This window comes from Cannabis sativa, chromosome X (genome assembly GCF_029168945.1).
Source record: "Cannabis sativa cultivar Pink pepper isolate KNU-18-1 chromosome X, ASM2916894v1, whole genome shotgun sequence".
NCBI lineage: Eukaryota > Viridiplantae > Streptophyta > Magnoliopsida > Rosales > Cannabaceae > Cannabis > Cannabis sativa.
Genome location: NC_083610.1, coordinates 80412335 through 80427903, shown reverse-complemented (window position 1 = coordinate 80427903; position 15569 = coordinate 80412335). Strand labels below are relative to the sequence as shown.

At 33.4% G+C, this 15569-nt stretch overlaps 1 protein-coding gene across 1 annotated transcript; it reads left to right on the top strand.

Annotated features, from left to right (window-relative positions):
• The first annotated feature begins 4770 nt into the window (after positions 1–4770).
• Positions 4771–6627, top strand: LOC133031657 (eukaryotic translation initiation factor 5A-3). Its single transcript, XM_061105160.1, has 5 exons — positions 4771–5077; positions 5406–5528; positions 5628–5684; positions 6052–6126; positions 6242–6627. Exons 1-5 carry the CDS (start codon positions 4955–4957, stop codon positions 6344–6346), a joined length of 483 nt encoding a protein of 160 aa, XP_060961143.1. The 5' UTR covers positions 4771–4954; the 3' UTR covers positions 6347–6627.
• The last annotated feature ends 8942 nt before the right edge of the window (positions 6628–15569 follow it).

Here is a 15569-nt window from a genome sequence, read left to right as displayed (position 1 = left end):
GATTTGCCTGTTTTCTCGTGGGAAAGATAAAACATTTATGTTATGCTTCAGTTTTGTAAGTGCCATGATTTTGTATAGCAACTTATATTGCCTAATATTGGTTTAGTTGTATTCTGTTATGGTTTCTTTCCTAGCTTTTTGAGTTGTTCATCTAAGTTGGTCTTAGTTGCATTTATTTAGTTTGGTTTCATTTTATCTTTTGTCAGGTCAACTTTTAGTTTGTTTGATTAATTGTTTAAGCTCTTTGCCAGTTGGTTTGAATAGTTGCTTTGGTAGTTAAGTCAGTTTTATCGAAGTGTTAATTATATTAAGCTGATCCAGCTTTTTTTAAACTAACTCTCTATCTTTGATGGATCTTCTAGTGATTCTTGCTCTGCTAGGGCAAAGTACATTTTTGTATCTTTTCTTTGTTGTAATTGCAGGTTGTAATTCGTTAGATCTTCAAGGGTTGAAGGAAGATTGATTTGCAATGTCTGAAGGGAGTTCAGCTTGATGGAAGCAAGTAGATCTTGTCTTCTCCTTAGATCTTGGTACTTGATTGTGTTCAAGTGTATCGAAACTCTTGTGTAAAATCATTTTTAATTTATATAGTTGATTTGTAAATTAAAACTGGTAAATATATTCTTAATGATTTTATAGTGAAAGTTACTTTATTCAGTTTTTGGGACCCAAGCACTATTCAGTTAGAATGTGTTTCAATTACAGAGAAAGCTTGTAAATTTTGTGTGTTGTGGTTTATCTTTTTAGCTGTAATTCGTCAAGATTCATACTTAAAATCAATTACTTAGCTTTCGGAATAATTAAGACTTTCAAGTTTATTTTCTACAATAAAACTCAAATGTATGGTAGCTATATATTTGGTATTAACTACTAAACTACTAAAGCTTTATCTAAACTATTATATTTTTAGAAGGGATTTACAGTGAAATACTTAAACAAATATCTAAGCCTTTTTATTACCGTAAATATAACTTTTTTACCATATTTATTTAATAATGAACTTGAATTAAGTTTTGTAATTTTTTTTTTTTACAACGAATTTAGTGTTGTTAGATTGTAGATAGCAATGGAGCAAAAAAATTGTGTTATATTTTGCATATTATTTACAATTAAGAGTCAATGCATAAGATATGTATCAAGTAAAAAAAATATTATTATTGATAGATAATTTAATGTTTTACATGAATATATAAAATATATTTTTTTTATTTTTTTATTATAAAAATTATTTTAATATGATATATAAAAATGTGAAATATTGTAATAGTTAATGATGTTTGAATATTTTATATAGACTGACACAATTAAATATCATCCATGCAATATCATTATTAGCATATGAAGATAATTGTATGTTTATATGGTAGAGCATGACTATAATGGGATGGTCAATTTAATTAACGATATTTGAGCTATATGGTAACACCCTAATGATTATGGAATGGCTTATTAAATCATAGTCCATCACTAGTATTATGAGTCCAAAATATACTCATTTTACCTCTTAAGGTACTTAGGCACATGTGAGATTCCTGATATGTTGATATATAAGGTTATGAGATGCTAAGATTTTGTATGAGAAAGTTGCTCTTTATAATCTCTCTTGTCTATAAACACTTGGGTTTTCATTTTAAAAAAATACACTTGATTTTGATACTTGGAAGAATTAATGGTGATTCAAGGTGGCTCATGAAAAATTAATATTCAATATTGAAGTATGTTCATTGTCTAATTTAACGCCTTAAATAGAACGTGATATTGAAAATTTATAAGCATAATTTTATGTTGATTATTGTTAATAATAGCATGCTCATATGTATTAAAACTTACAATTGGTATCAGAGCACATATTATTTGATTTTAAGGTTTAAATTTTGATATAAATCCATTTTCTTAATCTAGTTGTCGCAGAAATAATATTCGAATAATATTAAGGTTGTGTATAAAATCGATTTTTTTTTTTTGTTTTACAATTGTTAATGAGTTTTATATTTGGTTTGGGACAACAAATATCACTTTGCTGAGATTTTTGAAGCTTTTATAAGATTGTTCATAGCCTAAAATGAGTATACAAGTTTTCAAGTTTACAGTATTTTTAGTCAAAATATGTATGAGATATGATAGAGCATGAAAAATTGTAGAAAAACCCTTAAACAATGTCGAAAATGGCCTACGGAGCCACGTTTTGCAGTCAACCTGAACGAGTTGTAAATCCAAGTTGGGAACAGGTTGCACGACTCATTCTGGAGGTCAAGGACGATACAAATGATGGGTTAATTTTTGCCTCTATCAGGCAAAAATCAACAAGTTGGTAGTCATGAATTGCACCATTCTTAAAAAATGACATGACTTACGGTATTTAAGTAAAAATGACGTGTCATTTATGCAATATGCATAAACAAGGGATGTCACTTGAGGAATACGACGTTGTTTTGGCCAAAGTATAGTTTTTGTTCGGCCAAAGGACATATCATTTTCTATAAACAATATGTCGTACGACCACCCAAGTTAATAAAATTGAAATATTATAATCATTATAGTTTCATAGAGTATACTATTTTGGACTCTACAATTTGGCAAATTACCATTTTGGGCTTATGAGACTTACCGAGCCATTAACCATGAATTGAGGCTTCCATCTCTTTTTCCTTTGAATGATTTTTGTATGAGTTTGAACTTTGAACATATTGATCAAGATAATAATAATAATAATAATAATAATAATAATAATAGAAGTGGTCTTTTAAATATTTCTTGCTGGTAGAAGACAGTAGTATGGAATGAGTTCTCTCATCATGATTTAGTATTTTTTTTTTTTTTTTGTAAGATTTGAAAATATTCAGATGAAATGAGAAATGTCAGGGTAACTATGGAAACTAAAATAAAATATTATTTTCTATTTTGTAATGTTAACATTATTAGAGATATGGTGTGTAGCGTCAAAATTGAATTTACTAAGAGCATTTCTAATTTATACGCTAAATTTAGTATTACACTAACATTAAATTTAATATTAAAAACTCTTTTCACTTTAACCACAACACTAAAAAAATATTCATTATTATTATATTAATTTTTTTTAATAAATATAAATAATATATGCATACAAAAAGTATATATATATTTTTTTTGACAAAGTGATTAAAATCACTCATGAATTTACGACACAGACGTCCACCACTGGCGCTGGAACCTCCTCGAACCAGGATAGCTCATCGTCTAACCGCAGAGCATGCTTTGCCAAATCATAGGTCGCTAAATTCTCAGAGCGAGCCACATGGGACAAAACTTCTCCCGAAAATTTAAACAATAAAACTACAACATCTTCAAACAACTCTCCTAACTCATTGAAATACACCTGAAAAAATAGCAAAAAACCAAAATAAAACTTTTATTAAAAAATTATCAAATTAATCAAAATCTACCAAATTAATACTATGTAATATAATATAATGATATAAAATAAAAGGTTTTTTTGTCATTCTCTACAGTACACGACATATATATCATATACTGCAATATATACATGAAATTTAGTGTAAAGATAGTGTTACATTGGAGGAGAGGTTGGACTGTATCTGCATATTTGGTGTTACCTTGCAGATGCTCTAATGCACCACTTTGTATTTTTGATATATGAATAGTTATAATTTTAATTTTTTATATGATAGTGTATATTATAGTTAATTAAGATATAAAATAGAGTTTAAACTATTTATTTCACACACTTACAAAATAAAAAAGACATGCATACAACATATTATTTGAATCTTATTTTCAGTGCATTAAATTATAATAAATTTATCAAATACAAAATGACTCTTTTTTTTTTTAAAAAAAAAAAAGCAAAGTAATTATAGAGATGTAAATAAATTAGGGCTTATGGCCATTACAAATAATGTTATTTGGTATTGAGAAAGTCTCAATTCTACCAGTTACATTTTGATTAAAAACCCACTTACCAAATTGCGAGCAACAAAATTAAAAGATTTAGAAACTTTCGAAAAATTACATTCCTATACCTATGTTTTCATTAATTCCAACCAAACGTAACCTTAAGTGACATTTGGTTGGATGTAATGAAATGGAAATGGAATGGAAAAGAAATAATTTTTATTCTGTTTATTTGTTTGGTTGCATTTTATAGCATGTTTACTAATAAATAATGAGAATTAATGGTAAGATAGTCATTCTCTTACATTTGTTTACCTATTTTATTATAATTAAAAAAAAGAAGAATTTGATTAAAAAAGAGATGAAAGAAATAGAATACTTCCCCTATAATTTTTTTAAAAAAATGTCATTAAAGATAATGACCTTTATGTATTTTTTAATATTAAATATATAATGATAATTTTTTCCATTTAAGATATGTATTTACAAATAACTACCATATACACTATAGCTTAATTTAAAAGAGCAATTTAATTAATTTAAGCATTACGATTACATTTTCTAATAAAATAAACAAGATAAATTATTATTATTTAATTTTTATACAATTTTAATAAACAACATATTATAAATATTGATTCTGATTTGTTATATTTCTCTATTAATTTATTCTGATTTTGAATATTATTTAATAAATGTATCATTAAAGTATTGGAATATAGAAAAAAATTTAATAATTTTCTTTCAATTTTTTATATGTATTTTAAATTTTATTTTATTCATATTCTTACTTTCATTTTTATTCTTTATATTTTTATTTCTCCGAACCAAACGCGAGTTAATTTTAACTATAGTGTGACATGAAGCATATAAATTCAAATTTAGCTTTTATATTGTGATTGGTTCCAACCAAACGGAAAGGAGTGTGGCAGTGTGTGTGAGCTCACCATGTATATATATAATATAATATTAGCCCACATTTCATTCACCTGATCTCTTTCATCTCTGTCCAAAACCACAGTAGCATATATAGAGAGAAAGAGAGAGAAAGCGAAAGAAAATGTCCGACGAAGAGCACCACTTCGAATCCAAGGCCGACGCCGGAGCTTCCAAGACCTATCCACAGCAAGCTGGTACCATTCGCAAGAATGGCTACATCGTCATCAAGAACCGTCCCTGCAAGGTCTTCTTTCTTTTTCTTCGTTTTCTTTCGATTCAGATCTTGTGTAGTATCTGCTTCCGTTTGTGATTTTAGTTAGGGTTTTAGTACTCGATCATGCTGTATTTGATCTTGAATTGTTAGTTTGAAACTATAATTTGATTTTCTTTTTGATGATTCTTTAGTTAAGATCTAGGGTTTTTGTGATCGGTTGCTTGATTTAATTGAGGGGAGAAAGATAGTTTAGCTCGATCGAACGCTTGCATAATTGTAGCTGAACCGAAATATTAGGGCTCTATTCTCGTTTCTTTAAATTTAACTAATATTTGTTGTTTTCTTTTCTTTCGAACAGGTTGTTGAGGTTTCAACCTCCAAAACTGGCAAGCATGGACATGCGAAGTGTCACTTTGTGGGGATCGATATTTTCAACGGCAAGAAACTCGAAGATATTGTTCCATCTTCCCACAACTGTGATGTGAGTATCATCTGATCTATCTTTATACACAGTCTCTACATACATCAGAAGTATTGATGATCGTTCTGTTCTCTGTTTGTTTTTGTTTGATTTCTGTAGGTTCCTCATGTTAACCGTACTGATTATCAGCTGATTGACATTTCTGAAGATGGATTTGTGAGTAATTTCTTTTCATTCAAAACATTATCTGTGATTAGCCTTTTCTGTTTCTGTTTCGTTTTCAAAACTGAATATGGTGCTAAACCTCCTAAATCTTATTTCAAGCAAGTCGTTAGAGAACTTGAAAAATTTACTTCCTAGCATTTTTCTCTCTAGCACTCTTTTATTTGACCAGATTTACCAAGTGTTTATAAATATGTACTAATTTATTCTGCCCTATCTTTCATTCCAGTGTAGTACTTGAGCTAGTTTATGGTTATAGAGTTGAACTTGTGTATTACCTTCTGTTGTGTCAAGAGGGGTAACTAGTTCGGTCATTCTTATTTCTTTTGAATAATTAGGTCTTGCTACTATGACTATGCAGGTGAGTCTTTTGACTGAAAATGGTAACACCAAGGATGATTTGAAGCTCCCTACTGATGACTCCCTGCTGAAACAGGTGAGACTAATGGTTTCAAGATGATTACACATTTTTCTGATCTGTAGTGAGACTCTTATGTTTGCTGCTGATATTCAACTTTGTAAAAATTGTAACTGTGCTTCTGTGTATCCAGATTAAGGAAGGGTTCGAGGAAGGAAAAGACCTTGTTGTGTCTGTTATGTCAGCTATGGGAGAGGAGCAGATTAATGCTCTGAAGGATATTGGCCCAAAATCTTAAGGAAGGAAGGAGTCATTGATGACCCAAAATCTCATGTTTCATCAGATCCTCCGTTCATTGTTGCCTGTTAAACGTAGTATTACCTCCTAGACCTTCTTAAGTGTACTTTGATTAGTGTTTCCTAAGACCTTCTTAAGTGAAATTTAATCAGTGTTCCCAAAGACCTTCTTAAGTGAACTATTATTAGTGTCGTGAGTTGTATTGTTGAAAATTGAAACTCAGGGACATGAGCTCTCATACTCTGTTATTCCAGACGTTTCGTTGAAGCATTATACTTACTATATGCTGTGTTTTTTATCTTTCAATATTCACTTAGCTATGTGTATATGTGTTTCCAATGATCTTGCTTGTTTCAACTTTGGGTCTTGAATTGAATTTGTCATTAGTTCGGTTTGTTTTCATAAGGTGGGTTTTATAGGTTTTCTAATCGAGATTAGAAAAGTTAAACTGAAGAAATGATGGTTTGAAAGAATAATGTAAGATTTGGAGGAGGATTGTTTTGAACTAAAAAACAATTCGCTCATTACAAGCACTGCAATGGATAAAACTAAGTTGGTTTAATTGCTATTTTATACTCGTTGAAATTTTAATTGTTCCAATCCAAATTATTTCTATTATATACTCGTTTATCTTACCTCTTTCATTCTCCTATCGAACATCTAAATGTTTGACAATGTTTTAGTTCTTTTGATTATTATTATTTAGTGTTTCAATTATCTGAGTTCTATTTATACGGCTTTGTGGTCAAGATCTTTCCAAGTATTCTTTTTTCCTTTTTGAGGGAATTTTTGCAAAGTATTCTGTGGGGGAAAAGATTTATTCCCCAAAAGGGGTCGGTGGCAGTCTATGACGATAATTTGGATTCCCGTAAATCAATTGTGGGACTACTAGAAGATTGATCTCATCACTAGTTTCTGTCTTATCTCTTATGTCTACATCTCACCAAACCAGAAAAGATAAAGGGGAATCTGGGACTATGGGGACTCTAGCTTAGCATCTATTCTGTGACAAAGTGGTTATTGGCTGGAGGTGAGAATGAATTGAGTCTCAAAGTTCCTAGTAATTTCAACTTCATTCTGTTGTAGCTCTCTCTTGCAGAGTAATTTACTGTTTTATTAGTTTTGATCTTTTTCTGGTTCTTTTAGCTTGTTTTAATTCAGTTATTTGTCGTCTGCTGTTAGCCCTTCTCCTTGTTTAGGCAATGGTTGGTTATTGTGCATCTGAGGAAAAAGATGAAGTACCTGCACTATAACACTAGCCTATGTTTTTTCAACAATAGAAAGCAAAATAGCTGCTGGATTACACAACTACAAAATATCATTTTGCGTCGGTTTTTGAAATTGCAAAAATATTTTGCGTTAATAACAACGTTGACGTAGAATCTAATGACGCGATAACTATTGGATTTTATGTTACTACACAACTAACATAATAGATCCTTTATTTTCAAAAAAAAAAAAAGAACATAATAGATCCTTTCGTGTTAGTGTAATTAGTATTGACGCGAAAGTTATGATTTCAGTTTATTGATACTTTGATATCTGATTGTTTGGAAAAGAATTATTTGATGTGTTTTATAACAATCATTATCATCCTCACTCAACTTTAAATCTAGAGAAAAAAAGACGCCTAACTTAGCTTCGATATGAGAGGACGACTTTCATAATATTAGGGAGCGCAATGTGTTTTTACATGGTTTTGCTTATAATATGAGTAATTAGCGACAAAATCTTCCATTTTTTATATTTTGAAACACTTAACGCTTCATTTTTTTTTGAGGTAAAACCTACTAATTTTCGATTTCATTATAAATTTAAGGCGTTTGTTGTTTGTTCATTTATGTTATTTACTATCATAAATTGTCCACACAAGTATACGCATAACACATTTACCTTGTTCAAAAGTAATTAAGTCATCATGGCATGGAGTACAAGCAATTAAGTACTTGGGGGAACAAAGGTAATTAATGCATATACATTTTTCACCACACATAAAAAATGACAATAAGCTCCATGCAGTAGTTACAAATTTTGACACAAAGGAAGTGGCATTTACTCTTGTCTGTCTCAAAACCACAACTAGCTTGAAGAGCTCATAAAATTATATTTATTTACTGTTTGAATATTTGGATGATTTCTTAATGGGTAATACCCATTCATGGGTAATAAAAAAATTAATGAGATGACAATTTAGTGACCTGCTATAGCAGGTCACCAGCAAGATTTTTTTTTTTGAAAAAAAAATTATATTTATTTTCTTAATTATGATAATTCTAACTAATTAAAAATTATTTTTAGAAATAAATTTACTTTACTTAAATAACTATATTATCTTTACACTAAATATAAAAATGTATTAAATATGAAAGATTTTTTTGTTGGGAGGAACAATACATTCGCATGTTCTTTTTTTTTTTTGAAAGGTATGTTCATTTTTCTTGATGGGCTATAATGTTCATTAAAAAATATTTATAAAAAGAGAAATTCATTCTTACAATTTTTTATTTATTCTTTATTATAATTTTACTTTTGTTTACATTAATATCAATTTTGCTATTATTATAAAACGTGGATTATTAATATGATACCGCTTTTTTCATATTAAAACAACAACATCACGTCATTTACTTAGGTGAGCGTGTGGAGCTTAGAATATAAGCCCACACACTAACTACTGTTTTAACTCTTTTTTTTTTTGAAAAATAATACTTTATCTCTTTAATTATTAACGATGTAGTTTTTCAATGTTTTTTATTTAGGGTATTAGATTTGATATACATTCAGATTTAATAATACATGAAGTTTTGAATTTGGTATACTAAAATAGTGGTCTCATTTCATCGCATCTAATTTTTTAGTACTTTTATTACGTTTCTTATCTAATGGATCAAATGGTATGCGAGTTAAATTTCAAATGAAAAGTTACTACTTAGTTTCTTATTTAGTTGCTAGTTTTTTAAATTAAAAGTTACTAATGAATTTCTGATTTCCTTGAGTTAATTTTAAAATAAAAAAAAATACTCATGAGTTTCTTATTTACTTCGCATAAGAGATAACTTTAAATTAAAAAATTAATCAGGATAATTAGTGTAATTGAAACATGTCTATATGTATAAATTTACTTTTTGTGTTAGTGTTTGATTTTTTTTTTCTTTGTTGTGTTAGAGTTGCAATATGTGAGCTCTTGTTAGTTACTTTTTTTTTTTCTTTTTATGTTTTTGTTTTATTTAATTTGATGACCTTTTAGTATTATTTTAATGTTTATTTTATTGGTTGTTGATCGTATTATTAATCCTGCTTTAGACTTTAGGTTGCCGGATTGAGTTCCTAGTAGAAATCTACGATGATTGTTGGAATCTATGTTGATCAATATTATAGGTGGTAGAAACTTTTTCAAAGGGTATGTTGTAGTGTGATAATAGTTTCCTATTTGTTTTTCGATTGCAATAGTTGATCTTTACTTGGTGGTGGACTTTGTTGAAGCTTTCGCAATGTTGACAATGGTATTTTGTTTTTTTGTCAAGAGCGTTGTGCAGTGTTGACAATAAAATTGAATGTAACCACTCACGCGAAATTTACGGGAAAGATTGTTACCAATTTTAATATGTAACATCTTTAATATGAAAATAAAGAAATTAAATACTTTAGCAAAATTATTTATAATATATATCTTTTGAAAAAAAAAATTATATTTTCTTTTCAAAAAATAAAAATGAAATAATTATTAAAAAACACGTTCTTTGTAAAAACATGATCAGAATTAAAAGTTACTTAAGAAAAATATAAGACTATTACATTAATATTAAATTAATTAATAAATGTGGGAACAAATTTAAATAAAAATTGACTAACTTTGAATAATTACCTAATTTATCAGTCATAATTATTACTAGAACCTTCGAAAATAGGATAAAAATAAATTTGTAATATATGGTAAGATTATAGTGTCAATTAATTAATTATATGTGATTATAAAATAACTAATAAAAGATTGAAAAATTAAAAAGAGAAATTTCGTTCCTCACCACACATGAAACAATAAATCACCATTCCAGCCCCCAATAACATTATTCTTCATTTATTATTTATTGTATTTTATAATATATATTTAAGTATTAAATGAAAAGCCGATATTTATTGTATTCTATAATGTATATTGAAGTATTAAATAGAAATTTTATTTGTTACCATAATTAAATATATTAAATATCAAAACTGTTGTCGACAAAGCTTGTGGTTGATCATGGCTTTAACTTGAAATCCATTGTTGTCGATGGAGGAGAATACAACATCGATCAATGAGGGAGCTTCATTTTTGACGAATCGAAAGGGTTAGGTGATTGGGGATTCATGAAAAATGAAAAGGAAAAGGAAAATAAAATCACATAAACCTAAATTTTAGTATTTCTTAAAAATATTTAGCAAAAAAATAAGTAAAATAAATTTTTAGAAAACCTCTATATTTTCGCGCCTTTTAATTAATGTGAAATGTGTCTAGAAAAGTATTGATTCATTCTTGTAGTATGAACAAATGGCCCAATCTAACGCTGATGTTGTGAAAAAAGAAAGAAGAAGAAGATTGAATATGTTGATGCTGTGAAAAAAATACACTTGACATGGTTAAGAACGATGAAGATGAAAATTCTCCTGCCCTTTCAAGATCTTGAACATTACAAATTAATTTAGAAATTAATTTTTTTAGTTATTTCATTCATTTAGGAATACAAAGAATGGGGTTCACACATAAAAAAAAATGGGTTTGAAAAATAAAATAATTGCCATGTCATCAGGTAATAGGTTAAAATAAAAAATATTAATTTTTGAAATATAATTAATAACTATAAATATCATCCACTTGATTAAATCCAATGATCAATATTTAAATACCCATTTATGGGTAATACCCATTAAGAGCACACCCTTGAATATTTAACTAAAATTCGAGTAAATTAATTTTTTTTGATAAAAAAAAAAATAGGAGCTTTATTGATCAAATAGCTTTAACCATTACAATAAATGAAAGATCACCAAGAGCATTACTTAGTCTCATTGAATATACTTACTAATGATGAACGAGAGCCATGAACAACATATTGTGCAGCCTTATTCGTAGAATGCTTAACAAATAAAGTTTAACAAAACTTAAAGAAGCTAGGATAAGCTTACAATCATGCACTAAGTGCTCGTTTGGTAAGTCGTATAAAAGTCTTATTGTGTTAAATAATAACGGTCACTATGTTTGGATAAAACATTGTATTATATTAATTATTACGACCATAAATTTTCAAACCTCAGCCTCTGCCACTTGTTTTCGGACCTCAACTGAAACATCAGCTGGACGTATAGGCCAGGCAAAATAGACAGCCGAAAGTGGAGGAAGCACAGTTTGGAGCTATTGTCTTTGACCTTCAGATGGTTGGGACCTCGAGCTTATTTTTAAACCCTTAGACTTCGAGGTGTCTATGGGATGAGCTTCAACATTGGCTATGGGTTGAGCTTCAACACCCTTTGAGTCACTCCTATCTAAGCTCATTTGCGAATCCTTAGACTTCAAGGTGCATGGGTTGAGCTTTAACTTTGTCTCTCGATTGAGCTTCAACATGCATCGAGTATCTCTTATCTTGGGAAGAGCTCTGCCTCTCATCTTCCTTCCTTGCCCTCCTCTCCTCTTCTGTCTCCTTCCTCCGTCTGGAGTCTTCCTTGCTTGAGCTTTGGTCTGTCTCGGTGTCGGGGGTGGTTTCTTTCCTGGATTTCTTCGCCTCTCTTTCCATGTTAGATGAAGGATCAAATTGCTTCAGGGTCTGGACAACCTCCTTTGGGAAGACAAACCCTTCCCCTTCTTCATCTATCAGAATAGGTGCATCTGCACCACCCGTGGCTTGTCCGCAACATTTGGCTCGGTAGGATTGGATGCAGAAGGAAGAGGGTCATGTTGGAGGGGTTGAGTATTTAAGGCTTCTTTAGAAGTGGGCCCCCTTTTTCTGGAACAGTTTCTTTCTCCTTAATCGTAAGGGCTGGACTCTCAGCCTTCGGTCTGGATGACCCTATGGCCTTGCCTTTTCCTTTAGTTGTATTAGTGAGTAATTGAGCCGCCGCCTTAGCCTTAATCTCAGTTATGATCTCTTCAATCTTCCCCAAAAAATTATCCAAGCGGCCCATCTAGAGAGTTATTGAGTGTTCTGCAAAATAAAAGGCATAAAGGAAAGTTAGAAACATATGCAAATAGGAAAAAACACAACTAACTCAAAGTTAGTCAAAAACAACAACAAGACTCAAATTCAGAAGCTACCACTGACTTTGCTATATTTTGATTTTCTCTGAGCAAATAAAGCAACATCCTCCATGTCCAAAAAGCTATCATACTCCTCAAAACTTGGTTAGGACATGAGGAGGAATTGGTGTATCCTATAAGACTGAGATGATTGTTCGTGTTCGAAGCTCCTTATAATTTTGTCTACCCTATCGAGATATTCATCTACGGGATACCTATAATGATCTACACTTAGAAAATAATCATTGAAGCCTCCTTGATTGACGTGGTCCATCTCATCCAGACGCGAAGCATAAGCGAGATGGAAAGGTATTTTTTACCTTTTTTAGAAGTACTGGCTCCCAAAGTGCCTTCGTTTTTAGCCACTGCGAAAAATCGATTTGCCAGTTCAACCTCCTCACTGATGGGATACGAATGTGCTCATTCCCAATCAGCCAACCATGCCTTGCCTAGTGTCACGGGCTCACCTTTTCAGGCAGCGGAACACCCGTGCGGCACCTTGACTTCTCTAAGCCAAGGTCAGCCTTCCAACCATCCGAGTAACAATGGGCTCATTTTTCGCGCGACCGTGTGCCTCGGGCACACTCCCGTCTCTCGAACAACTCCCGCCGAGTCATGCTCGCAAGCATCCATGAGTGCATTCATGCATCGAGGCTCTCTAGCCAAGATACTCACACTGTCCATAGGTTCCCACCATGGTCAGACAAATCCCAACACCGACGCTCACCTTGTCACTCGTGACCAAGGTAGCATGTGTGGCGAGATGCCAACACCAAGCCAACGTGCCAACGCCTCTATCATGCCCCATTCGATACTGTCCGAATAGTCTCCCTCGTCGCCCAAGGACTCCCATACGTCCATGGACCAATCCTCAAGGCGCCATGCCTCCACGCATGTTGGCAGGCCCTCAAGACAAGCCACCAAACCAGTTGCATACATTAGACCTCTGTCCTTTTCCAACATGGTGCATCCGTCCCATGCGCGTATGCAAACTAGTCCACGAATGACTACCCGTGTCATCTCGTGTTGAGACTCGTGGCCTAGGCGCACCACGACGTCTCTTGGAGGATCTAGGCCACGTCTCGTGCAAGCGGCATACCGGCAAGCCAAGGGAAACGTACCATTGAACCTCTGGCGGCATTCTTCGACGCACTACCGGGTCGGCCCGATAATGTCCATGAGTACTCCAACTCATGGAGACATATGAGTCCCCTCGTGGTCCTCATATGCCCGCCCTACTAGTCCCCACTGGCTAGTAGTAGCTCACTTAGCACCAAGGTGCAAGGGGTGGTGGAGAGCTGACACCAGGGTACCCCCTTAAAGAGCATTCTGAGCTTTTAGCCTTCTACCAGGAACATAGATGATTTTTGCTCTGTAGACATATGGGAAGCACCATATACCAAATCACCTAGTTTCGCCAAACCGATTGCACCATTCTATTTGTAGACCCAAATAAATGGCGAATACCAAGTCCCGTCCCGATCCGGACAATATTGAAGATATTTACGAAAATGCCACTGCATACAACTAAGCATCAGCATGCCACCTGCATGCACCACAACATGCCCCACCACTTGACCACCACTTGGCCAACTTGTGGGCATCACTTAGCTTGTAACGTGCCATCATAGACTGCACGTAACATTCTCCCCCACTTCAACATGTCGATGCCCTCATCGACGGACCGCAGGCAAATCCTCCTGATCTCGACTCCTAAGCTTACCCCAAGCTTCTCCCGAATCCTAAGTCTGCACTTGTCCCCCTACCTCCGTAGAACCACCCTCTTGGTGATGATCTCGCACGCCCACTCTTGGACTTGATCAAAGACCCTGTGCCACTGTCGCTATTCAGATCCACCCATGGAGTAGTGCCTCTGCACTAGAATACTTCCCCCTACATGAACTCCTCCGAGTCCATCACAGCGTCCCTCCAGTCAACCAAGTAGCCCTTGCAACACTGACCCTGAAGCTACCACATCCTCTGATTGCAGCTCACTCGCCAATCGTCCAATGCATACTCCTTTTGACACGGATTAAGTATGGTGCACCCCTCGGGGTGAGGTTCGCAAACCAACCGTTCCCAACGGCACCTACAAAACACGCTTCCACTGAAGCTAAGTCCCTGTGGACAAGTCCCTCTGGAAACTTCACATGCCAACTTTATGGCGCACCATCCTCCTGATGGCGATAGAGCAAGACACACTCATCGCAGGATAAAGTTTGGTGCGTCCCACCTGGACGAGGCTCGCAAGCCAACTGCATCCAATGCAGCACCAAGTGCACTCTTGCACCTAATTTCTTCGCGAAGTTGACAACATTGGCCCTCCGGCCCAACCGCATACCCACGGCTTCATGCAAAGGTCCCACTGACCCACTGCATACTGGCTCCTCTGAGCTCCTGCTTGTGTCGGCTCCCAAAACTGTGTCACAAGTTTGTATCCCCAAAATCAACCCTGCATCCTCTGATGACTCGCTAACTTTCGACAAACTTGCTGACACCCAGTCTTACTCTTAAGACTTGAAGTCATCCCAATCCGCTATCTCCCATCGGCATATGTTCTCTGAACCATTCGGCTTACAGTGTCCCATACGACACCAGTGTTCCCATAAAAACAAAACATGCCCATAACATGCCGCAAACTAGCTCAGTCTTGATCTCAGTCTACGCCCTTGCATATTGTCTATCTGCAGCTTGCAGCAATCATGCAAGTCTTCACCCTGAATAACCAATCTGTTGCAGTGTTTCCCTCTGGATTCACCCACCAAAACTGAACAAGTACCTTGATTCTTCAAACACATGAATTAGTGGGCTCCCCCACTTCAACTTGGGAAATAACTTCTCTCTTAGAGGAATATCCCTCAAGATATAGCTCGCAAGCTAACCGCATACTCGCATACGGTTCCTCCACTCCACATTTCACTTTGATGAAGATGTTGAACTAATGCCTCGATCA

What these genes read in the sequence shown, in the direction of transcription:
- LOC133031657 (XM_061105160.1), top strand. Translation starts at nt 4,955, where the DNA reads ATGTCCGACGAAGAGCACCACTTCGAATCCAAGGCCGACGCCGGAGCT. An exon ending in TCAAGAACCGTCCCTGCAAG is followed by an intron (nt 5,078 to 5,405) that starts GTCTTCTTTCTT and finishes TCTTTCGAACAG; the next exon opens with GTTGTTGAGGTTTCAACCTC. An exon ending in ACATTTCTGAAGATGGATTT is followed by an intron (nt 5,685 to 6,051) that starts GTGAGTAATTTC and finishes ATGACTATGCAG; the next exon opens with GTGAGTCTTTTGACTGAAAA.